A 25,756-nucleotide genomic window follows, 5' to 3' on the forward strand; every position below is an offset into this window, starting at 1 on the left:
ACTGTGTAAACTGTATGCCCAAATCATTACACACTCATCAAAAACTGTCGAGTTGTTGGAGTAATCTTAAATAGACTTGTTTGTGTAATTTGTGACACTGTATGACATACAGTACAGCTAAAAGCAGTCAGCAGCCACCTTAAATCTGAAATCCTGTCAATATTTATAGATCAGTTACATCATACAGTGTAAGAAAATATGGATTTCATTTTTTGTCAAATGGAATCATATGTTAATAACAATCAGACTATTTGTTCATGAAACACATACACTATCTATTTACTGCATTACTATTTGTGAATCTATAAGCATGACTGTGACCTGAGCTTTGCAAATACAGTTTACATACTCACTACAAATCACATAACTTCTACATACAAATCTCACCTCTTTATAATGCTCAGACTGTGATTACGAATCACAATTTGCATATTAACCAAATTCCTGCTGTTGTTATAAATCACTGCATATGCGACACATAAGCACACTACCCAGCGCATTTAAAAGAAACATGTCATGCTTAGTGGGACATTATCCAAATTGAAGGCTGTACCTTTCAGTTAGCAAGCAGTTCTCACAACAAATCAAGTTCTACAAGTTGTGTTTGCAAACTGTAAAATAATGCATGCAAAGCACTAATCTGTAAATGCATGATGTGAGACAGACAATATAAACTGATTGCATGAATAATGTTTGGTAAATACCACATGAGAATTACACACACACTTTCTGTACCAAATCAAGTTCCAGCATTACTTGACCAAACTTGAGCAAATATCAAACATGAACAAATACCAAACTTGAACAAACGCCAAGCTTAAACAAATACCAAACTTAAACAAATGTCAAATTTAAACAAATACCAAACTTGAACAAATACATAAACTTAACAAATATCAAACTTAAACAAATTCATAAACTTGAACAAATACCAAACTTGAGCAAATATCAAAATTCAAACAAATAAACAGAAATGAACAAATACATGTGTTCTCCTTTTGTGACTTTCTGCTTGTTCTCCCTGTTTCCACTACCTGGTAGTGTGACAGTCTGCCTGTGTATGTTTGTGCGAGTGTGTATGCGCATTTATATCTGTGTGTGCCTGAGTGAAAGTGCGTGTGCATTTATGTTTGTGTGAGTGTATGGTGTGCATATATTGGGTTGAAGTATAAATGTGTGTGTGTGTTTGTGTGTTTGTATTTTTTCCTGTGTGTGTGCTTGAGTGTGTGTTTGTGTGTGTGCTGAAGCTGCTGAGGCAGGATGCTCTGGCTGATCTGTTGGGGGATGCTTTCATTAGAACGCTGCTGAATGGCCATCCTAAAGCACAGCATTCACTTAGCCAATCACACGATCGCGATCACCAGCCTTCCATCAAGGGCTCTGCTCTCAAGGTCAGCTGACTCTCACTGTTTTACACACTCACACATACACACACACAGACATACACACTACACATTTTCCTTTTATTCTCGCATTGTACCAGAGACATAATCAGAATTGCTGTATTCTCACCCTCCATATCTGATTATAGAAAAGAGCGATGTGCAGCAGAAAGCAGCTGAAAGCTTACAGCTGCAGCACCACTGTCTTATATATACGCTATAACTCCACAAGGGTCTGTCTATAACACCGATACATGAAAACAGCTACATATAAAAATAAATTTAATTAATTTAGGAATTAATGTATAAATTAATGTCTATGTATATATAGTTCTGTAAATGTAAGATTTATGTGAAAGAGACAGAAAGAAAAAGAAAAGGATCATGAGGAACGCTTCTTTCACTCTGCTATAAGTGTAAAGTGCACAGCTGTCACCATGGAAACCACTATTAAGAGAGGCACATGCACAACAGAAAACAGAGACAGAGAGAGAGAGAGTGAAAGAGAAAGAAGAGACAGAGACAGATGACCATTTGTGGTCATACACCCTTGACTAATGCATTGTAAGATAACCTAAGATAGTGAAGACACTGCACCTGTCCTAGAGGCTTTACTATCACATCCTATCATATATTATATCATATCATATCATATAGCATATATTGTCACACACACACAGTATATATATATGCAATGTATATAATGTATAATACAAATGCTATGTATATATAATTTGCTGTGCATTGCTGTAAGGATTTGATTGCCTTCAGTGACAAAACCATTAGTGAGGTCAGGATGTTGAATGATCACACATATATAGTATAGCAACTTCTTATTGCTTCACTGTGATAGGGTGGAGCTGAACTGCTGTAGGCTAAATGGTAAAATCTATGTAAAAACAAAAACAGGATGGATTCAAAACAGTAAATTTTGATCTGTATTTATAGATCTGTGTGGACTGGGGAGTAAACAATACAGTTTAGTACTACTGCTGCTAATGCTTACACTCTTTTTCACATGTTTCTCATAAATGTACAGGGAAATCTGTCTAGCAAAGGTGTATATTGTAAGCCCATCCCATTCTCACATTCACCCTACTAAACATACCATCGGCATCATTCATTTAATCGTCATACACTGATTCATGATTCATTCGCTGCTCCTTAGTGGAGTAAATTATTAACCAGTATCTTCATCCCTCTATTCACTAAAGAGGACAGCATTCAAAGCAAATAACTCAAAAATATGTCAAAACAACTATTTAAAATTCAAACGTTCCCAGCGTGGCAATATTGTATTTTAGTGATTTGCAACCCTGGTCCATTGAAACTACGGAAGCCAACTGCTATATACATGGTTTAGCTCAATCAACTAAACAGACCCTTCAAGATGTGTAAGGTAATCCATGTTAAAGGAACAGTTTGGCCAAAAATAAAATCAAATGAACATGAATCACCCAAGATATGTTTGGTATCTGGTGTGTGTGCCTTTGGGTTAGAATTGGACATGCTAGGCTAACACTTCTATTAAATACTGGATATGGACTGTCACTAATCTTAAAATCTTTAAAAAAATAAAAGTTTTAAACCTGAATAGCTACACAAATTAGCATCTTCTTTTCTAAAACAAGAATGCAGACATCAGTGATACACTACATGTCCAAATGTTTCTGGACATCCACAGCTACTTTAAGTTGCACCCATTGCTGACACAAATGTGCAAACGCACACAGACACACAGCTTGTAAATGAATGAATGAATGAATGAAAGTTACACTGATATAGTGTCTTTTTAACAGCCAAGGACACTACAATCATGACTCTTCAGAATCCTTTACACTCAGCACTAAACAAATACCCATTAGCTAGAAGAGGCAGCCAACTGCACACAGCGTACTCGCAACTGGAAACGACCATCCACCTTGAGGACTGCATCTCGCATCGGTTCACCCAGAGAAAAGTGCCAATACAGTAGATTAACCAAAAAAGTAACCATGAAAGTAACCCACACAGACACAAGGAGAACATTGAAACTCCACCCAGATGGGAACTTGAACCCAAGACCCCAGGACTGAGAGGCAAAAGTGCTAACCACCAAACCACGAGCTGCCTTAAAGAGAAGTATTGCCAGTGGAATAGGACATGAACCTATGAACATGAACCTTTTGGCACCATGACCTAATGCTATGCATGGGCTAGAGGGGTGTAAAACCCCCAGCATTGAGCTGTGAAGCAGTGAAACTGTGTTCTGTGGAATGGTGGTGCTCCATATTTTCCCACTGTGGGAGTAAAAGATTATCTTATATTATCTTTAATGGTATGGTATAAAGAATCCTGATTACTACCTGTGTTACCATTGTGATTTCAGGTTGACTTTAAAACTCCAGGTGCTGGGGTTTCTCAGATATGGGACAGGCTCCACTGCTATACATTTCCTTCTTACTGACGGTGGGATGAATGACTGACAGTGGGCGATTGGAGGAGCTGCTTAAGCAGACAGCATGTCAGCCATGGTTTACACATGCACTCCCATGGGAGCTTTGGCAGGCAGAAGTAAATAGATTCCCCAGAGAAAGATGTGCTGGTAGCTAATTGAAAAGCAAAACGTGCTGACACAGCAAGTCAGTCTGAGCCAGACCGCTACAGCTACAGCACAGCCTCAACCTCTTCACCCAGCAGTTAGAGCCAATCAAAGCATTTGGAACAAGACAGTGAATGTAGTTATATTTATAACACCACAGAACAGCAGTGTATACACTAAGTGTCCAAAAGTATTCAGACAAAAGTATCCCATTCACCACAGAAAGGCATTGCCAATGGAATGTAATGCTATTGAGCACAACCTAAGGTCACAATGCCCAATGAAAAGCATTGGCTAGATGGGTATAAAGTCCCTTACTATTGGGCTGTGGATGGGTGGAAAAGCGTTTTCTGCAATCTTAAAAATAAATAAAGGTGCTACAGAGGGTTCTTTAAGTGATGCCATAGAAAAAGTTTGGTTCCATAAAGAATAATTTTTGAAAAAGAGCTGTGTGAGTGTGAAACACATAAAGTTTAGGTTTGAAAACCTTTTTTAACAAGGTGTCCTTCTAAGGCATCCCTGAAAAAAACATCTGTAGAGCCTTTGCTTTTAACAGTGTTGAGGCTCCATCCAATCCTTTTGGTAGTTCCAGAATGAATCAATTAACAGGATCTGAACTCACCAATGCTCTTGGGGATGAATGTTGTCAATTCTTTATATCTATCTAGTGTAGAGCCTTCCCTGAAAAGTAGAGGCTGTTACTGCAGCAAAGGGGGGACACGCTCCCCATATATACCCTCGATTTCAGAAGAACTGCTGAATAAGCATGTGTCCACAAACTTTTGGAGGTACGGTGTACATTACTGCATCGCACACAGTTGCGCAGTGGGAGATTTGCATCATAGTTCAAAGCAGTGTGATTCGATATGATGGCCTACTTACCTCTTCTAATGTCTATTAGCCTACTACTCATCAGTCAAGTGTGCTAAGCTATAGCGTGTTGACCTGCTACTTCAGGCTCTGCACTGTTATCAATTCATTTCAATTAGAAGTTCCTGACACCTCTGTGAGAAAAGAGCAGTTACAGAGAGAGAGAGAAAGAGAGAGAGACAACAAGAGTGAGAAAGAGAGAGAGACTAAGTAATGAATAGTTGATGAAGCGCTTGCAGGCAGAGAAGAAGGGAAAAGCTATTCTCTCTTTCTATTTCCCTTCCCTCCTTCTCCCTACCTCACTCTCTCTTTCTCCAGAGCATGTGAAAGCAGAGCATCCTCCATTCCTTCTCCTGTCTTGTTAAGCCTCCCTTCCCCCCACTCTCTTTTTCTCTCTCCCTCTCACCTCCCATCCTATCCACCCTCATTTTTCTCAATTGCACTTCACACACACCTCACTCTCTCTCTTTCCCTCACCTAGATATGTGCTAGCTGATTCACAGAAGTGTAGCCGGTGTTTACTAAACGGTAGGATTTTAACAGACTATTTCTTTTGCTAGCCTTATATTTATCTCAGGCCACAGTGTTCGTCATGGAGTTCCATATTTGCTTTGCTGTTTTAGTGAAAGTGAAGAAAACATACATAGCCTATGAACAAAACGTAAGTAGAAAAAGATATGTAAAACACACACAGAGTTGCTAGCAGCTGCTAGCTTATACTCACATGAAAGGCTCATCCATATGAACATTTAAAGCAGCATTATGTAACATTTGTTCCTTAAAATAACAGCTTCAAAATCATGTTGATGCTCCACTGACTCGTAATGAGGTAAATAGGGAAAATGTTGCGGTCGTCGCTATAGGTTTAGCACTGCTAACTGCAGTGTGTAACTTTTTGTTTTTTAAATTTTGGTCCAATCTGGTAATATCACTCTACATCCTCAGTCCACGTACTTCCTTTAGTTGACGGTGGCGGTTGTGTATCTCTCAGCTAGTCCAGAAAAACGTGTCCTTTAGTGGTGGTTCAAAGCGTATTCCGACTGTAAAGGGGAGCCCATTAACAAGAAATGGCAATTTCCGTTAGTATTGCTTTAAAAAGCCATTGGCACCAATATATTTATGCTAATGAGTGATGCTTGGGTGAAACGGAAGCGTGGCTACTGCTGTATGCAGATGAAAGGGTGTCCACAAAGATCTGGACATGTGGTGTATTTGATTGTTTGGTTTGGTTGGATTTTGGGAGTGCGCTAAAATAAAATGAGTGAAATAGAGAGCAGTGGGACAAGCTAATAACTCTTTGCTAGTTAGCATTGCTAACACTGAAAGAATTTAACAAGACCCAGTGGGGCACACACACTAAATAGCCTCCTTAAAATGCATGCAATCACACATTTCCCTACCCTGGCAAAGCAGTAACAATGCTGCCCTTTTTCTTTCCATGTCTCTGACTTGTGGACTGCTATTTGCTAAGGTTTCCCAGTTTAGAATTTAAGTTTAAAGCGAAACACACTGCTTTAGGCAGACAATCAACACTGAAACAGTACCATGCTATGCAAACATGAAATGGAAGTTATAAGCTGCTGTTTTATGCTAGCAAGCAATGCTGACGCAAACAATGATACACTATGTGGACAAAGGTATTGGGACATCTGCTAATTTATTCAAGGGTATAAAAAAAGCCTTTCCTGCTTTTGTTAGACTAACTGTCTCTAGTGTCCAGGGAAGGATTTCTACTAGATTTTAGAGCATTGTTGCAAGGATTTGATTGCATTCAAAGAAAAGAGCTTTAAAGAGGTCAGGATATTGGATGATCACCACCCCCACCTCATCCCCAACTGCCCAAATCTACAGTTCAGTGCTGAGGGGCTTCATAGCCCTCTAGCCTATGCCTGGCATTAGGCACGGTGCCAACAGATTCATGTTTATCTGATCCAGAGAGTCCTATTCTATTGTCAGTTCTTCTCTACAGGGACTATACAATCTGTGGGTGTCCATTCAAATATCTGTGTCCGCAATGGGTGCAGTCTAAAGTAGCTGAAAGCATTTATTAGAAGGGGTGTCCACAAACATTTGACACAGAGTGTATGTGACCAACTGCAATCATTAAGCTGTGCCTACTAGATAACAGACACGCTGTTCTTTAATAACATATTTGACAGTATGATGTTTTTGGCCTTGAGGTGTTCACCTGACACTAGAACCAAACTGCCTTTCCACAACAATGCCAACAGGTGGGGCTATTTCACTATCACTGCGGCCTTCTGAAATTTGACGTGTTCACTTCCTACCATATGGCAAAGGGGACAGTGGGGTACCTGAGGACAAAAAATATACAAACAGCTCAAAAAGAGCTCTGCAACAAAACAGAAGGTTACATATCTAATAGAACTCACCATTCTTCTAATGGGGATACTGACACTTCCTTTGCATTTTACACAAGAACAAACGTTCGCCCGTCAAGAATCATGTCAGTCGCAAAGCAGAGACAACAGTGATGTCTGACTGGGTATAAATCAGTAACAAGCAAAGAAAAAAGGGCCATGTTCTAAAATTCTGCACTCTGTTCAGCAAATTGCATTATTCATACAAGCCCCAGATCTCTCTCACTCGCCCACCGTTAGTCAGCCTCTCTCTTTCTCTCTATCTCTGTCTCTCTTGGCCTCCTGCAGCGTGCCTGGGTAAAGGGTGAGGTGGAGTCACAGAGGAATTCAGCATATGGCCAAACTAACTCTGATCTGAGCACCCACCACTAACTCTGCTGCTAACAGATGGACCTTTATACATAGTGTGCCTGCATATGTGTCACTCCTTTTTGTGCATGTACACGCATATCCCGTCATGCAGGAGCCTGAGTCTCATAAAAAATAGATATCCGAAACACCCAGTGCAGTGCTGTTGATGTTGCCAACCTGACTATGTAGTAGACAACATTCACCATAAGAAATGCATGTTATGGGCCTATGTAAAGCATTGGTTAGGCAAAAAATTCAAATTTACACTAATTCCGTAAATATTATTACATATTATTATTGTGAATATAATTCATCAGCCTGGCATTTTATGAAATACTGTTATTGCTAAAATTTACAACTCTATTACCACTGTTCCTAACTCGAAAACATATTTCAGTCCATTTTATATCCATTTGAAATTATTTCAGTGCAGTTTGAGGCATGTGTGTAATGATATAAGCAGCAATTTATACAATGCTAACCAGGTACGGCCTATTCCACAAGGCTTACATTAGTTATTAGCTACTTTAGCCTCATAACTCAAGCGCAAAACAAATGAAGGGAACTTTGGACACCAAAACTTAGATGACTTACTATATTTTGAGTAAAGGTCAATTTGTGTAAATTCAATTTCCTTTCAAACCACTGCTTTAAAGAAACTTCACTGATGGGACGATGAAAAGCAACTCTTTTTTACTGCACAGGCCTTAGTGTTCATAGACTTCACACACTGTCTGTTATTTCACCAGGCCTTATCTCTTTCTCTCACTGCTAGCAGGTCTGTTCCTGATTCACTGACCATGAAGGTCGTCTGTAATGGTTAGCCATTCCTGCTATATTGGTGGAGCCATCCTCTGCTTGCTGGCAGTGATCTGAAGTACTGTAAGTTTTGTTCTCAGAAGTCTGCCTGGAGGGTGGGGAAGTGTCTGGTTGATGAGCCAGATGGTGATGTAGAGTGTAAACGATGACTAATCTGCGCCCACTTTCCCTAAAAGTGTCGTAGCACAAAGATCACTGTAACATGGTAGAGAGAGTAACACTACTAACAGTCTCTCTAGCAGTGCCTAATGTGCTTTGGGGAAAACCAACTCAGGTGTCAGTACTAATCTAACTCTGTAAGGTACATTCATGCATGCTCCTTAACATGGGTTCTAGAAAAGGCAAAGGTTCTATATATAACCATGACAACTCTTTAAACTTTGAATGTCATGTATTTCAGTTGCAGTAGTCAGTAAATTTAGTAGTCAGACTCCAATTTATCACTGCCCACATCACTGTGCACACATGTAGCCACATGTATTTACAGACCTAAAGGGTTTTTTTTAAAAGACACATTCACGTACTTTGGACAGTTACTGGTTCCCAGCATTTAATTAGTGGAATTTAGGGGTATAACAATACACTCATAAACAATTTGAATAAAGAAAAATGGTGTGTGTACTCCACCTAATCCAACTAATTACTCCCTTCAGAAGTTATTGATTGTCCAAATAGGGTGTGTTAGATTGGGGTTGGAATTGAAACCTGCAGGAAGGTAGCTCTTCAGGAGGAGGGTTGGAGACCACTCTTCTACAGCACTGCTCTAATAAACCCTTTTGGCACCTTTATTTTCAAAGAGTGCAGAGTTTGAGAGAATTCACATCATGCTTAGATCTAAATTGATTTTGAATGGTGAATCTTTACTGAGAGCGCAATTAACTTTTAAGTTTCAGCAGTGAGTAGTTTCAGTATTCAGTGTTTTGTCCATTTTGGTACAGGTTACACGCCTGTTTATGGTGCATATGAAGCCTAGACATATATACAATAAAAAAAGAAAGAAACTTCTAAATTAAGGATCTTCACTGGGAAGATCCCTCTTTAATGGTGTGATTTTCAGCACTCAGTAGTGACAATACTGGGCCCAGATTTCCAAAAGCATCTTAACTGGTTTGATCTCTCTGGTAAAGACAGTGGGGTAGTACCTTAACCATTTAAGTATCATCTTTGTGCTAGGCTGCTTTAGGGAAATCCCTCCCTGAATCACAGCTAAAGGTGTGTATTAACCCTAGACCTAACAGTCATGGTTTCAGTACTTGAGTCAATATCTGGTGCTGGACACACCACTGTTAAAAGTATATATTAAACCTAGACCTAAGCAGATTTTGAATGAAGAACCGTCATTGAGAGTGTGTCTTAGTCAAAGTTTTAGTAGTCAGTAGTTTTAATGTTCAGTAGTTCAGTAGTATGATTTTGAACCGATTTGAACAGATTAGGCCAAGTCGTGAGCTAAATTACCATGGCACTTCTATTCAGGCTTTGGTTTAACCTAGTTCTGGGACAATGACTTATTGAGTTTCCTTTCTATTGGTTACAACATCACCTTAACACACCATTACCTCATTTCTTAGCCTGTTTGATCACTCTCCCACGGGGTCAAATATGCCCAACTTTCAGGCTATAACAACATCACTAGACACTAAACGGACTACACCACAGAATCAGCATCATTTTAGAATTCATGCTGAGGTTCTGACTTCTTACCACCAGTGCAGTGTTTTTGTGCCTCTACCTGATGATTACACAAGGTATTAGTGAATGGTTCAAACTAGGCTATAGGTATCAGGCTTGGTTTTGAAGAAGAGGCCACGCTGTTAGCTTCAACTAGCCTTTGCCTGTATTTTAATGTAGACTACATGTTTTTAACATGTCTACATTTACCTGCGTTTAAATGAGCATGTCTTTGAATGAACATGTCAGCAGTGGGCCCTGTCCCCCCATTCCCCACATTTCCCACCACTAATAAATGCTAACTGACATGTTGACATCTGCAATACATTACAAGCACACACTTTTCACGCCCAGCACCAACAGTGAGCTCCGAATAAATGGAAGATACGTGTCGAACATCTCACATCACACACACACACACACACACACACACACACACTGAGTCTCGAAGTGGCTAGAAAAGGATTAGATGACTGTGATCGAATGTTGTATCGTGTTCTGGCGCTGCATCGCTGGAAATTACAGCACAAATGAATTCACGAGTGGATCAAAAAGCTGCATGTGCTGCAAGCTAGCCAAGTGATTAGAGCTCGTAGCATGGGAGCTAAAGATAACGGCTAATGTAATGCAGGCCAGTCTAATGTGTGTGTGTGTGTGTGCGCGTGTTCTGGTGTGTTTCTAAATGTTTATAACGTGTTATCGGAACAGCACCACAGCCCCCAGTCGCTAAGCACAGAACCGCATCCTCTTTAGTGGCGTTATTAATCACAAATGAGCTTCATACACACTGAATGCACCTCGCATCGCCATAGCAATAGCAATAGCGAACCCCCCAAACCAGCTCACACACACATACACACACACGGGGGCTAATGAAGAAGCCAAACTTACCGCAGTCTTCACACAGCACGCTCTCCACATCTTTTTTCACGCTCTTCTCCGCGGTCTCGAGCGGAGCGAAGGACGCCCTGAACACGAGCGGCTCCTCCGTGGGGTCCATGAAAAACACGTAGCTGCGGTCCTGCTCCAGCGCCGCCGCAGCGCACGGCTGCGCGTCCGAGCCCAGGCCGCCGACAGTGACGAGCTGCTCGCGCTCCAGCCCGCCGCTCTTGCGCGGCCACACGTCCAGAACCCGCACGCGCACGCTGTACGGCTCGGGCCGCGCGCGCACCTCGCCCTCGATCACCACGGCCGAGCGGTGCGCCCGCTCGCGCGCCGAGTCCAGCGTCGGGGCGTAGCACGCGAAGGAGAGGCCGGCAAGCAGCGCGGAGAGGTGCACCGGCGCGAGCCTCCTCATGCCGTCTGCTGGGGCCCGGGGGCGGCCGCTCGCGGTGGTGCTGCTGCAGTGCTCTCGAGGGGCGCGGAGCGGGAGGAGGAGGAGGAGGGAGAGGAGGAGGAGGAGGAGGACGACGGAGCTGGGCGATGGGGACGGGGATGGGAGGGCGGTGCGAGTGGGCTCGCGCAAGTGTCCATGCCGTCCGCGCGCGCCGCTTTCTTCCCCATGCGGTGCGTGCACGGGGGCGGAGGGGAGTGGAGGGAATAAAGGGGTAAGGGGAGGGGGGGGGGTACACACACACACACACACACACACACACACACACACACGCAGATGCACGCACACACAGTGAGCACTTAGGAACCGGAAACGGGCCCGGTCAGCGGCGCTGCTGGGCTGCAAAGCCCCGCTGCTGCTGCATTCTCCTTCAGCGCCGAGGCCCCCGTGCGCCCGTCCGCGCGCCTTTACTAACGAAGAACACCAGCTCACGGGTTTGCGCGATCTACGCAATGTATGCAATCCGCTCCTCGTGCGACCAACGTTGTCGTCATATTGGAATTAAAAAGTGGATTCCAGTAGAGAGGCTTTCCGTCCACCGCGCAAAAAAACACCGATTTGGTAATTAACGGTAAAGCTCAGCCGTGAAGCCGTAATTCCTTTTAGCTAATCGCTCGCTTCGCTGCTCCAGAGCGCGACGCTACCACACGCTGAGCGCGCGCGCGCCGGGAGGAGCCACTCCGGCTGGCCGATGCGATGCAACAAGCGCGTGCCCCTTCTTCTCGCTGCCCCATGCACCCCCACCCACCCCAAACACCTCCGCCACCGCCGCCCCCTCCCCCCACCCGCCACACCACTTCCACCCCCCTTTCTCTCGCGGACCCCGGGGCCCCTCGCTCGAGCTAACACTTCGCCGTGCGTTTTATTTTAGTTTTCGTGAAGGAGCTACTCCATCGCGGGGAAACAGACCGAAACGCGCGCGCGAGCACCTAGAATCTCTCACGAGAAGGCCGGTTAGTCTCGCTCTCGCTCTCGCTCACAAACGCAGAAAACGCTCGAGCCGAGAGACGACGTCGCGCACTACGGCACGAGCTAAGGGGGAACGTTAGCAAAGAGAAACGGGCCGCCGTAGAGCGCAGCTGCGAGAAACGGCGATGAGTAACGCTGCGGATCCGCTGTTATTCCCGTTTTACCGCGATGAGCGCGAGGGCACTTATATGAGCCGTGTTTACTCCGGCAACAGGTCCTGCGGGCATTAGCAGTGGGCTCGGGGAACAGGTTGTTAATAAACAGAGCTCTGAACAGCGGTGTGATTACAGAGAGAGAGAGAGAGAGAGAGAGAGAGAGAGAGAGAGAGAGAGAGAGTCTCAGACATGGGGTTATAGACTGTAAAGGGTATTTTTGTGAGTGAACGCGCCTTTAGAGTGACGAGCAGAGGCTGCAGTGTCCGGCAGAATCAACGAGAATAAACGCGGTGTGAAATTGAGGATTACGCTGCATGGGGGTCATTAACTGATAGAGGGCGACATCTGCAGGCTGGGAGAGAAAGTGCAGCCAAAAATCACTAAAAATAAAGATGACTTTTCAAAGTGGTTATTTTGTGTAGTACAATCAGGGAATTTGCAGAAAATTAACACCCTTAATGTTGGAACACATAAACATATTGTGTGTGGTTTAAAAATACTGCTAATTAATATTAACAATGTATATAGAAAAATGGTTTATCAGTTAAATAAAAATGAATGTGGTAAAAGTAATTGTTTAATTCAGCTAAAAAAAATGAAACTTTACTTCAGAAGAACTAAAGCGATATTTTACATCAATTCAAACCTTAAAAAATCCTGCAAAACCTTTTTCAGTGTAGTCATTTCCTTTGCTTTCATGTATGTAAAATAACTAATAAAATAAAGAGGTAAAATAAATAGAGGTACATACTGATACTGTATTATGCAGTTTTCCACCTGTAACATAATTAGAGGATTCCTTTTATTAACCAGATAAAAGTTGTATATGTTGTATAAGTTGATAATGGTTTTACAGTAATTTCACCTTTATGTTAATGACACTTGACTTAGTATTCTTGAGCGCATTACGCTGTGAAAGCAGCATTTGATGTCTTACCAAAGGACTTTTATGAGTGTAGCATGGTGTAGTGTGGTTGTCCGGCTGAGATGTGTGAGAAGTGTTGTTTACCACTATGCTACACCAATTGCTACACCCAGTTTTCTCTCTGGGTCACTGAAAAGACCACTGATGTTTGCCAGTATGCTTATTAAATTATAAATGTGTTTTTGTGGGGTTATTAAATAAAACACTACCTTTACCTTCACCACCATACCTGAACCCACCATGATCTCCTTTACTGGGCAACACTTAGCCTGTCCACTCAGTTGGTCTCATGTAATAATTCCTCAGCACTGTTCTGACTCTTGCTCTAACTACTCAATAATTCATCCATTCATTAGTTGGCTGTGGAACCCCACGTGTTCCTCACTAGGGGGCTGGAGAGCCGGAGCTGTCCGTGGTGCTGAATCGCAAAGTGCTGCTTATCTCCTCCCATCTCACGCTCTGGATGCTAATTTTGTCCTCCCTCTGTGGCAGTCATCTCTTCTGCTACTACTCCTCTTCACACTTTCTTTCACCCTAGAAGAGCTTACTGGGCCTCGTGTGACAACCAGACTTGGTTACAATCCTATGAATACAAGGGATGATTTATTGAAAAATAACATGTACAGAAATTCCTCAGTATGCCAGAATGCCAAAGGTTAGGCCAACTGGATTGTGCTAAAGTGTGAGTATACAGGCAGCCCAGCTTGTCTCCCTAACAACCCATAACAATCACCCTGTGGTCTATCAAAATTCAGTTATTATTTTAATGCCACACATTGTAATGCAATATATATATTACACTGTTTAGGCTTTAAGTCCGGCCTGTGCTCATACGCTTATACAAAAAAACCCACGCTACAACAGGTTCTTTGAACAGTGTCATAGAAGAACCACCTATGGTTCTATTACAAACTTTTGTAAAGGACTTTTAATATAATAATAATCTTCACACACATGCCTTACAAACATTATTCTTTATGGAATCAAAAATGGTTCAGTCAAAGAGATATTTCATTTTAATAGTATATGAATACTGGCATTAATCACATTAATAGGCATGTTTGCATCATGTATTTAATTATATTGTATGGAAACGTATTTTATTAGGATGGGTTCAGATATTATGGGGTGTTGGACATTACAGAAATTTTGCTTCACAGACATGCTTCACTATTGTACTTTACTTTATTCCTTCATTGTATTATTTAACTTTCTGAACCTCCCACTTTTCACTCCAGCCCTTTCTGCAGGTTGTGTCGTTACTCATTAGTATAAGGGAGACAACTGGCCTATGATGAAATACACACTGCCCTTCTAAATGAAATGAAACCAATCACATCCATTTAACTAAACCCTGCTCCCAAATACTGATTTTCCAGTTGGAACTGTAAGAAGCAGGAGTAACAGAGGCTGTTATAACAGAGTTATATAGTCACATTTTTACTTGTGCTCTACACTCTTTTAAAGATAAAAGCTACAAAGGGTCTTGGACTGATGCCATAGAAGAACCACTTTTGGTTTCTTCTAAATACCCATTTTACCCAAAAGCGGTTCTTCTGTGGCATCACACCTTTATTGTAAAGAGAGTAGCAATGTTTTATTCAAAATGTATTCAAAACTTTCAGGAATGGCATGTCCAGTCTACAACCTAAGAAGCTCTATGGAGATACTAGGGCTGAGTCATTTCCAGAGTCTGCATAGTTCAGGTTTTGACCAGATGTAGTGTCCAGCTGCTGTTTATTCTATAATTTCAGTGTTTCCCAAACCTGGTCCAGCAGGCGCACCACTGTCCTGCACATTTCAGTGCTTTCTCTGCTTTAACACACTCGCTTAAACTCCAGAAAGGGGCTGTTAATAAATGAACTGGGCTGGGTTTCCCCAAAAGCATTTTAGCACAACGATGATTTTGCGAGGGTAGTGTGAGCCCCCCACCGTACACACATGCTCTCTCTTTCTTAAGATGAGAAACTAGGCCTTGATTAAATGGGTCAAGTATTGGGAAAACACTCAAATGTGCAGAGCAGTGGTCCTCCAGGACACCGTACAGGAAACACTGTACTTGTCTGATAAACACTGAAGACTACTTTCAGACACACTAACGTCTCTGCAGTGGGCACAGTGTTTGGGGAGGGGTGGGGGTGGTGGTGGTGGTTGGGACGTAGCCCTGCTTTAACGGTCCCGAATGTAGCAGCAGCTTTATTTAATGAGGCAAATAACGTGTCTGCCTGTCTGCATCTATACATATCTCTACAGTCTCGCCACACTGCTATACAGGGCCTGCGCAGTGGCTGCGCATTTAGAACGCCGTATTGGCGTAAACCAACATTCCCTCCCCCTCAGTCTCGTCCAGCTCTCGGCCTCCAGCAGGCCTGCGCATATCGCGAGAGCGGCTCCGGTGTGTGACTGGCTGTCGGGGCGGCAGCAGCAGCAGCAGCAGCAGCGGGCTGAGGGAGACGGAGAGGAGGAACGCGGGCAGGCTGCATCATGGCGGACAGAGACAGCGGCAGTGAGCACGGAGGATTCGCCACGGGTTCCGGAGGCGGCGGCGGTGGCGGCGGAGGAGGAGCAGGAGGAGGAGGAGGAGGAGGTGGTGGCGGCCCCGGAGGCGGCGGCCTGGGCCTCGCGCACCCAGGCGCCGTAGGCGCAGCGTCGCGTCTGCAGCACGACACCGAGGAGCTGGCCTCGAAGCGCGTCGACATCCAGAACAAGCGCTTTTACCTGGACGTGAAGCAGAACGCCAAAGGCCGCTTCCTAAAAATCGCCGAAGTTGGGGCTGGAGGCAACAAGAGCCGCCTGACGCTCTCGATGTCAGTGGCCGTAGAGTTCCGGGACTACCTGGGCGACTTCATCGAGCACTACGCACAGCTCGGGCCCAGCCACCCGGACACGGCGCAGGACGAGCCGCGGCGCGCGCTCAAGAGCGAGTTTTTGGTGCGCGAGAACCGCAAGTACTACATGGACCTGAAGGAGAACCAGCGGGGCCGCTTCTTACGGGTACGACAGACCGTGAACCGGGGGCCCGGCCTGGGCACGGCGCAGGGCCAGACCATCGCGCTGCCGGCGCAGGGACTTATCGAGTTCCGCGACGCGCTCGCCAAGCTCATCGACGACTACGGCGTGGACGAGGAGCCCGCCGAGCTGCCCGAAGGCACGTCACTCGCCGTAGACAACAAGCGCTTCTTCTTCGACGTGGGCGCCAACAAGTACGGCGTGTTTATGCGCGTGAGCGAGGTGAAGCCCGCCTACCGCAACTCCATCACGGTGCCGTGCAAAGTGTGGTCTAAGTTCGGCGCCACCTTCTGCAAGTACGCGGACGAGATGAAGAGGATCCAGGAGCGAAGCAGGGAGCGGAGGGCACGCGAGCTCCTGCCCGAGGGCCTGCACGGGGACGACGGGGACGAGGATTAACCGGGGCGAGAGGAGGAGGAGGAGAAGAAGAGGGGGGCGTGCGTGCGAGCGTTTGTGTGTGATGTTTATCCGCGAGGACGGAGACGTTTAAAAAAACGAAAGCACGTGAGGAAACAATGAATGACAATGTAAACAAACATTGTGCACTGTACAAGAAAGGCACGAGGCGGAGTTTGGACGGAGTCGGCCCGCACTCAGTCCTCACGGAGGCGTTGGGGCTCTTTTTCCCCACCCGTGTTCTGACAAACCCCGCCTCCTGTGCGCCGATTGGTCAGGTGTGTCCGGCCTTCTGTGCTGGAACTGAGCTAGAAGTAGCTCCTCTTCCTGGTCTACCACTGGTAGGAGTAGTAGGCTCCCTCTTGTGCTGGGATTGGTTACGCGCTCCCTACCTCCTGTGCTGCGATTGGTTATCCCTTTGGCTGCGCTAGCCGGGATCCTGCGTCCTGCACTGGGATTGGCTATTGGTGTCTCTCATCCTGCGCTAGGATTTGCTGGTATTTCATGCTGCCAAGCAGTCTACCGAAAGTGTGAACTACTAGTCAGCACTAGCGCGGGAGGCGGGACTTGGCGGAATGCGGGTGTGAAAAAGATAACAACGCTTCACGGACTTAAAGAGCTGCATCTATCCCCCGCGGCCCGTATTTATACCCACTTCCCCACCATAGAACTATAAGCCGCTGCTATCAGTACCATGATGATGGTCCACATGTCCATAGGTGGAGTGTCCTTCCCTGTACCCTGCCCCCCCCCCATGCGCTCCAAACACATCTAAGCTATTGCAGCACGATTCCAAAGTGCGATCCATATATATATATATATATATATATATATATATATATATATATATATATATATATATGGCAGAATGGAAATCTGTTTGCCGTTTGACTTCCAGCACAAAAAGCTACTGTATTTAGGAATCATCTGAACCAAAATTGTAATAGAATCAAGTCTAGATGGAAAGGTATGCGTAGGATACAAAACACTGCTTGCATCCCAGCAGAAGACTGCGCGCAGACCGTGTGAACCCCTGTGCCCTATCGAGGGGAGAACTGAGGAAAGCTGCTCCCATTTTTTGGGGGTTAAAAGAAGGGATGGTTTCCATGAGATTTAGAAGTAGGAGCGCAAAGAGGCTTTGCTAGTAAGACCGCTAAACCGCGTTTATTTCTAATATATATATATATGACGGTATCAACCCTGTTGCACCATGCACAGCAAAATCCCCAGTAATGAACCCTTCAAGTGGTGAATCAACACCTACAGCGTCCGTTCGAGTCCGACCCAGCCGGTGGACGCAGGTGGGCGCTGTAAGAGTTCATTCAGCACAGGGGCTTTTTGCTGTGCGCCCACTGGCGTTTTGGGCACGTTTCATTCAAGTGCTAACTTAGAACTACAAATTTATGATTTTGTGAATCAGATGTATTTAGATTCTTATAAAAAAATGCCCACGTTTTCTGTGGGAGTTTTGTTTTTGTTTTTTTTTGTTTGTTTGTTTTTTTTTTTTTTGGGAGGGCGGGCGGGAGGGAGGGGGGTCTGGGGGAACAAAAAAAAGGAGCTGTCCACATGGCGTGAGAAGGCATTGCATAAAGACGCATGGGAACGTGCGGAGCGTCCTCTACTAACGTCCAAACCGACCTGGTGCCTTAAAGCCGCCACACGTTTACATGCTGTCCGCGTCCAGACGCTCTGCACCGCTGTTAGTCTTTCTCCTTCGTTGGCGTGGTCGCTGCTGCCACCTCGGGGTGCTTCTACTGGACTTTCCAACAAAGCCAAAACTCCAAAACTAAAAGAGGTTCACGGGTTATTTCTTTCTGCTCTTGCGTTACCTGGGACACAGCAGACGACGACGGCGATTATAAGGATGAGGATAATGATGACAGTGTTGAGGACTTAAGGATCAAACAGCGTTTATGTAAACATGGATGTAGTCACCCAGAAGCTGTGGACGTCTGCTCCTATAGTGCTCCGTGTTAAAAAAACAAAAAACAAAATAACAACAAAAAACAAACAAAAAAACATGGAAGTGGAAAGATTGCTATCGCTCCAGCCCCTGCGTTTTGCTCTCTAGACCTGTGTGAGTAGACTTAGGGCCGAGGCGGTAGCCTGTGTGGTCTTGTATGGTGCTAATAAACCCCACTCGTGGGGGCTTTGTCCGTCTCGCTTATGCGTTGTTGCACCAGTTTTGTCCTCTCTCTCTCTCTCTCTCTCTCTCTCTCTCTCTCTCTCTCTCTCTCTCCTCCCCCCCCCTCTCTCTCTCTCTCTCTCTCTCTCTCTCTCTCTCTCTCTCCCCCCCTCTCTCTCTCTCTCTCTCTCCCCCTCTCTCTCTCCCCTCTCTCTCTCTCTCTCTCTCTCTCTCTCTCTCTCTCTCTCTCTCTCCCCCTCTCTCTCTCCCCCTCTCTCTCTCTCTCTCTGACTTTACTTTTGTTAACGCAGCGCTAACATTGCATTGCAGTACCGTGTGCAATACAGTAGGTGGCGTGGCAACAGGTGCCGTCCCGTCCAGCCTCGTTCACTGTGCACGAGGTCCTCTCCACCGTTTGAGGTTTTTGCAAAAATGTGTCCATATGTTTCCCTGCTGACCGGGTAAAAGGGGTCAAGGTCAAGGGTGCCTAACATGTATTGTGTTGTGTGTGTGTGTGTGTGTGTGTGTGTGTGTGTGTGTGTGTGTGTACTCCCCTTAAATGAACGGCACCTATAAAAGTTCTTTGGAGCGATGCCATAACACAACCACTGCTTTTAGTTCTTTAAGGCAGTGGTTCTCAAATCTTTACATCTTTAGAGACCTCTGGAAAGTCAAATCCCGATGTGGAGCAAAAATCTAGTCTGCCTCTGGATTTCTGAGGACCACTGAGAATGACTGCTTTAAGGAACCTTTCAGAGGTTCTTTAAAAGAATATTGTCAACGTTTTTTGAAAATTGCCCGATGGTGGCATAGCGATCCATGACGGAAGTCACAAGGATTAAATTAAAAGTTCCAGGCTGATTTTTTTTAACCCAATTTACCCATTTACCCAACCCACTCATTAGTACTCTCTTCTGATCACATGTAATGTTTCCAACACTGAGAGGGTGAGGACTAACACATTCCTCCTCCAACACATGCACAATCAGCCACCAGTGTCACCAACTGCCACCAATGCAACGTCACCGGGGAACCAATACCAGATGCTGCCAATACAGGCTGATGTAACCAAGTCTGCAGTTAGCTTTCTCCTCCAAGCGTGTTGAGCTGTCCAGTGACGGCGCTCGCAACAGTTAGGAAAGATGGTTTTCTGTCTTAAGAGGTGCACTCTAATGCACTGATGGCCTTGGTTGATCAGATTCAGATGGATGTCTGTGGATAATGGATATTAACGGATTATTATATTTGGACAATTTTGCAACTCAGAATGCTTATGCTGTAAGGTTTTGGTGGTAAAATTGTTGGAATTCCTCTTTAAAGGATCTAATTTTTAAGAATCAATGTATTGAAAGACTCTAAGGAAACTATGGCAGCCCTCAAAAGAACTCTTTTTGGGATCTTTTATTTTTTTAAGAGTGACAATGTGGCAATGTATGGACACGTGTCTAGGTCACTTTAAACAGTAGTCATGTAGTGTAAGGTATCTCATTCCTCCTCATGTGTTTAAAGGCACAATGCTTCCTGTAGGGAGTCTTATATAAATATAAATATATATATATATATATATATATATATATATATATATATATATATATATATATATATATATATATATTAAGAAATGAATATTAGATGAAGAATGTTATAATAAGAAACAAAAAAACCTAGAAAAACACTCTAATCCCGTGCGCTCCTAACGTATGCCAGATTAGCACTGTTGCACAGGCATAGCATGGCTAGTCTGCTTTTGTTAGAGCAGCAAAACGTGGCTGAGATTTGATAGCTCGTGTTTAGAGGGTACTTTGGGACACAGATAAAGGCAGCCAGGCTCTTTACTACAGTCTGGTGTATGTTAAGGCCATAAGCGGTACAGGCTGGAGCTTGTTACTGAAGACTCCCCACTGTAGGCCTCAGGCTCCAGACTCATGCAAAGTGTGTGTGAGCACATAGGAAGACTGAGGGTGCAGGAACTGTGGCCATCACTAATCTCTTCAGAGGGATCGGTCTGTACAGTAAAGGCATTCAAAGCACTTTTTTTAAAATTTTTTTTTTTCTACCCTCCCCTCCAGCATAGTCCTCAAACTGGGTTATGCCCGGCTTAGACCATACCTCCTCAAGATGTGGGCTTTGCTTCTAGACTGCTCACTTTCCATGGCAGAGGCTATTTTAAGCCCCGTTTAAAGACTTTTTCTGTTGTGTTTTTTTCCCCTTTAGGTCGCTAAGCGAACGTTTTCCTAACACTGCCCCAATCTGATTACCAAACTGTTCGATGTGTGCCACAAATGCGATGACTTTGATGACAGTTTCATTAAGCTTCTTGTTTGTACGGAAAGTGCTACCACAAAGCATAACTGGAAATACAACAATACGCCTTTGGGTCCTGGAACAGATAAACCATCACAAATCCAAAACAACCTTTTTTTCTTTTGCACTCATGAAAACAAGATGCCTCTCACAATCAAATACGCACACTTGTGTCAAGAGGTTTTATTTCTATTTGAAAGAGAAACTAGTCCACTATTGGTGCTATTAGGTACTAAACAACTCTGTGATCTAGCTCACTGCCCCTGGAGCTGGCAGTGTTTTAATGAGAGCATTGCCGGCTCTCCCAGTGTCTGTTCCAGAGTGTTCCAGCTTAACGTACTTACGTACGTACTTACTTACTTTGTCCACACCAGCAAAGTTCTGGCTTTGCTTCCAGACCACAGAGCAGTATTCGTATTCGGTGATGGATGAACACTGCACTGTGGTGAACATTTGATTAAAAGTGTGACACACACCCGTGCTGTCAATCACAAACTGTAGTCCAGCCATGTGGTGGGGAGCATAAGCTAGATGTATAACATATAGGCTGTGTCCCAATTGTATACTACACACTATATACTAATCTTAATAGTATGGGGTTGGCAGATTAGTGCACTAAATATTGACATACTAACCCATTTTGTACTAACAGGAAGTGGTGAATAGTTGCTATGCCAACATATGTCACTGCAGGTTCTCCTGCAATTGTTGCCAGGACACTTGCATGATTATCCAACATTTTTTTATTCCTTCCCAATTTTAGATCACCCAATTACCCAACCCATTCGTTAGTACTCTCCACCTATCACATGGTGAGGGTGAAGACTGACACACTGCCGACAAAGCAAAGTTGCTGGGCAACCAACTCTCTCAGGTGCCCAGCTCTAATGCATCGGCAAGCAGACGCCCTTGCCATCCAGCACCCAGAGAGAGCAAGGCCAGTTGTGCTCTCTCAGGCTCTGGTTGCTGATGGCAGCGAACCTGGGGTCATAATGGCAGCGCCTGAGTCCGCTTGAACACTAGGAGCCCATACAACATTTTTTTTCTAAACAAGTCCTCTAAATACACTCAACTGTGACACTTTTATCTATATTACATACTCACAAACTAGTTAGCATTACTAATTAGTACGCAATTGGGACACACCCATAGTGACTATAGTCTCTATACTGTTAGAGGTGCTTCTTTGATCATCTTTAACTGTCAGAATGTGTGTTTCTGCTTCTTTTTCACGCTTATAACACCTAAAAGCTCTTATCCATCTGGAGTTTGCTTCTAAACAGGGCAGACTAAACTGGAAAAAAAAAAACCAAATGAGATTCAGCGACAGTTTAGCCTATTTGAGTTGGGTGTCTTTCAGAGTGTATGCAACGTTCCAAGCTTTCAGTTTACCCTCCCACTGAAACCACGGCCAGTTCAGATCCTCTCGTAATTCTCCCATTACGTTCCTAATCTCTTCCCAGCGCAAGGCCTTGACCAGACCAGCTTAGCGTATATGTGTTTGCATATTTCCGTGTTTTTACACACAAAAGAGATTGTATAGGTTCTAGTTGTAGTGGGACATTAGGGAAGGGTCAGAATTCCACAATTCGAGGGTAAATGCACAAGGAGAGTACTCGCATATCCCATGTTCCATCCCTGTTTTATTCCCTATGAAATGTGTTGTACTTAAAAAAAAGAAAAAGACAAATTAAATATATGACCTGTGACGTGTGTGTATATATGGTTTGTTACATATGATGCTCCTCTTTACAAAAAAAAGGATAACCTATATATGTATATATATATATATATATATATATATATATATATATATATATATATATATATATATATATATACAGGAAAAGCATATTGCCGTTTTTTCCTTTGTATTTTCTACTTACAGAAAGCATTGAATCAAATGGATAAATACTTGCACTTTAAATATATTAAGAAAAATAAAAAATCTGCATATTATTTTTGATAGGAGATCTCACATTCAAAAGAGTATAACTTTACTTTCCAGGCTTTGTGACAATTGCTGTTGGGCAAAGATGTATCATGTTCTTCTACTTATTGAAGTCTATTTTGTCTGTGTTACAGAAGGTTTACTAAAGTCAATTGCATGATGAAGTAGTAGTGCACCAACTGTTCTTTTCTTTAGTTGGTTAAAATGTCTGATGAAAAAAAAAACTGTGATGATTGCTCTCATGTACGTAACCATGTTAAACTCCAACCATCCATTTTAGAGTATTACGTTTTATTTACGTTTTTCTTTTGCCTTCCTCCTAACATAAATATGGTGCTTACATTGGCTTAGAAGAAGTCCCACTCATTCTACTCTTCATCATTGCCACTTCCGTCATCACCCATTATCCTTTGTATCCCGCATCCATTCCCTTGCTGTTTGTGTACGATCACAAATTTATTGAATTTCAGTTATTGGTAACAAGTGAGTTTTTGTACAGGTACCTACCTTGTTTCTGAGTTGGAAAGCCTTTTTTGTCTGAAAATGACTAATTGCAATAAAACATTCATTTCCCCTGGATTTGTTCTGGCTTTTCATGTGGTCTGTTGCCTTGCAGCCATCCAGGGCAAATACACAGTACAGTGCTGTAAAAATGTGTTTGCTCCTGCCTGATGTCTAGAATTTGTGCACATTTCAAATGATGGATGACACCGCACTTTAAACCAAAACGTAACAATGCAGAGGTAGCAAAAAGGTAGCTACGTAAACACTACATAATAGACAGCTCATGCGTTTATTAGCAGTGGGGAATACTGGCCCACATTTGCATTTCATCAACTCTGCATTTCAGGTCCTGCCACTTTCAAAAGGTAGACTTGCAATGCAGGGGCGCTGCTAGAGATTTTGGGCCCCATGAAAAGATATTACACTAGGTCCAACTCTAAAAGTTCTGCCAAAATACTCAATTCATACTTTTTTTAGGGCCCCTATCAGTCACAGGTTCTTAGAATTGTCCTAACGTTTCCCCCATACGGCGCCCGTGTGGTCATTGTCTTGTTGCATAACCCAGCTGTGCTTCAACTTCAGCCCGCAGAGAGATGGTTTGACAATATCTCGAAGAATTTTCTGATACAGACCAGAATTTATACATACCTTAGTGGTAGCAAAGGGGGCACGATTGATGCAGCAGGACTCTAAACCATCACACTACCAACCCCATAGTTTATCTGGGGATGTGGAGGGGCAAATCTGAAAATTGCATCATCGATACCTTGCACATCAAACATGTGAAATACCCAGTTTTTGTGTGGCCAGACTATATACTACTACACTCCACAAGAAAAGTCAAACTAGATGCACAGTGGAAGTTGCTGAAATACCTCATTAAGCCCTTATATTGCAGTCTTATTACATCCCAAGGCTTATTATCATGCAACTACAATACCTACAACGTAAACTTGCTGATTATTCTTAAGGTATAGAAGTTTGCAACAGATATTTGTTTAAATATCGCTATTTGCTCATGCAAATGGCCATTTGATGAGCAAATAGCGATATTTACCCAGATTCAAAATATTGCTGTGCAAATGTCTTAGGCTACCATTAAGTTTTCACATTACCTTATATGTCTAAATGTTTGTAGACACCATTTCTAAAGAACTCATTCACCTGCTTTAAGTTGCACCCATTGCTGACACAGATGCAAATGCACACACAGCTTGTCTAGTTCCCATAGAAAAGTATTGCCAATCGAACAGGACACTCTGGAGCTGATAAACATGAACCTATTGGCACCATGCCCTGTGCCAGCTGTGAGCTAGATGGGTATAAAGCCAGTGGAACTGTGTCCTCTGGAATGATTGTTGGTGCTCTATCCAATACTATTAGTATGAGTTGGGGATTAGGTGGAGTGATGATCATCCAACACTCTCACCACACTCATGCTCTTGTCACTGAATGCAATCAAATCCTCACAGCAATGCTTCAAAATCTAGTAAAAAGTAAAAAGGGCAGCAGGGACAGTTATTCCATCAAGGGCAGGATCCACTTATTTTAATACCCTTGATTTCTGAAAAATAAAAAATAAATGAGCAGGTGTCCCAATACTTTTGTCCATATTGTGCAGTTTTCATTTTTTTCAGCTGCCTTTTGCACAGGACTGTAAATGTGTGATCAAGGGAACAATTTTTTGACATACATGATATGCATAAAAGCTACCTGATAAGGAGCTTGAAGTCATTTTCCAAATGCACTGATACAGAATGTCCTAACGCCCCCTAATGGTGGGACAAAGAGCTGTCCGCGGTGCTGAAAACAAATAAAAGGTCACTTTACAGAAGCAATGATGCAGGAAACAGAAGCAGCTCCAAACCCCAACACAAGTTGAAGCACAACTTCTTCAAGTTATTCTCTTTTTGGATCATTTTGCTGTAAAATAAAGCGCTAAACTTTGAAAATGAGAGAAGTAATCAGTGGTGAAGTGGCTCAGATAAACAGAACAGATTAACATTAAACAGAAAAATGTAATTTTTACTACA

At 43.5% G+C, this 25,756-nt stretch overlaps 2 protein-coding genes across 3 annotated transcripts in view; one reads left to right on the plus strand and one right to left on the minus strand.

The window, feature by feature from the left end:
• nrg2b (neuregulin 2b) overlaps positions 1-11,426 on the minus strand; it is a 50,114-nt gene extending 38,688 nt beyond the window's left edge. Inside the window, exon 1 of one of the 2 annotated variants that reach the window (XM_072664178.1) lies at positions 10,944-11,426. In XM_072664178.1, coding sequence (XP_072520279.1) covers positions 10,944-11,349 — 406 coding nt within the window. In that variant the 5' untranslated portion in view covers positions 11,350-11,426. The remainder of the gene's footprint in view (positions 1-10,943) is intronic. The other variant, XM_072664177.1, reaches the window with a different exon arrangement.
• A 4,412-nt stretch (positions 11,427-15,838) lies between these two features.
• purab (purine-rich element binding protein Ab) lies at positions 15,839-18,284 on the plus strand. Its single transcript, XM_072663271.1, has one exon. It carries the CDS (start codon positions 15,919-15,921, stop codon positions 16,840-16,842), a length of 924 nt encoding a protein of 307 aa, XP_072519372.1. The 5' UTR covers positions 15,839-15,918; the 3' UTR covers positions 16,843-18,284.
• The last annotated feature ends 7,472 nt before the right edge of the window (positions 18,285-25,756 follow it).

The sequence above is a fragment of the Salminus brasiliensis genome, chromosome 19 (genome assembly GCF_030463535.1).
Source record: "Salminus brasiliensis chromosome 19, fSalBra1.hap2, whole genome shotgun sequence".
NCBI lineage: Eukaryota > Metazoa > Chordata > Actinopteri > Characiformes > Bryconidae > Salminus > Salminus brasiliensis.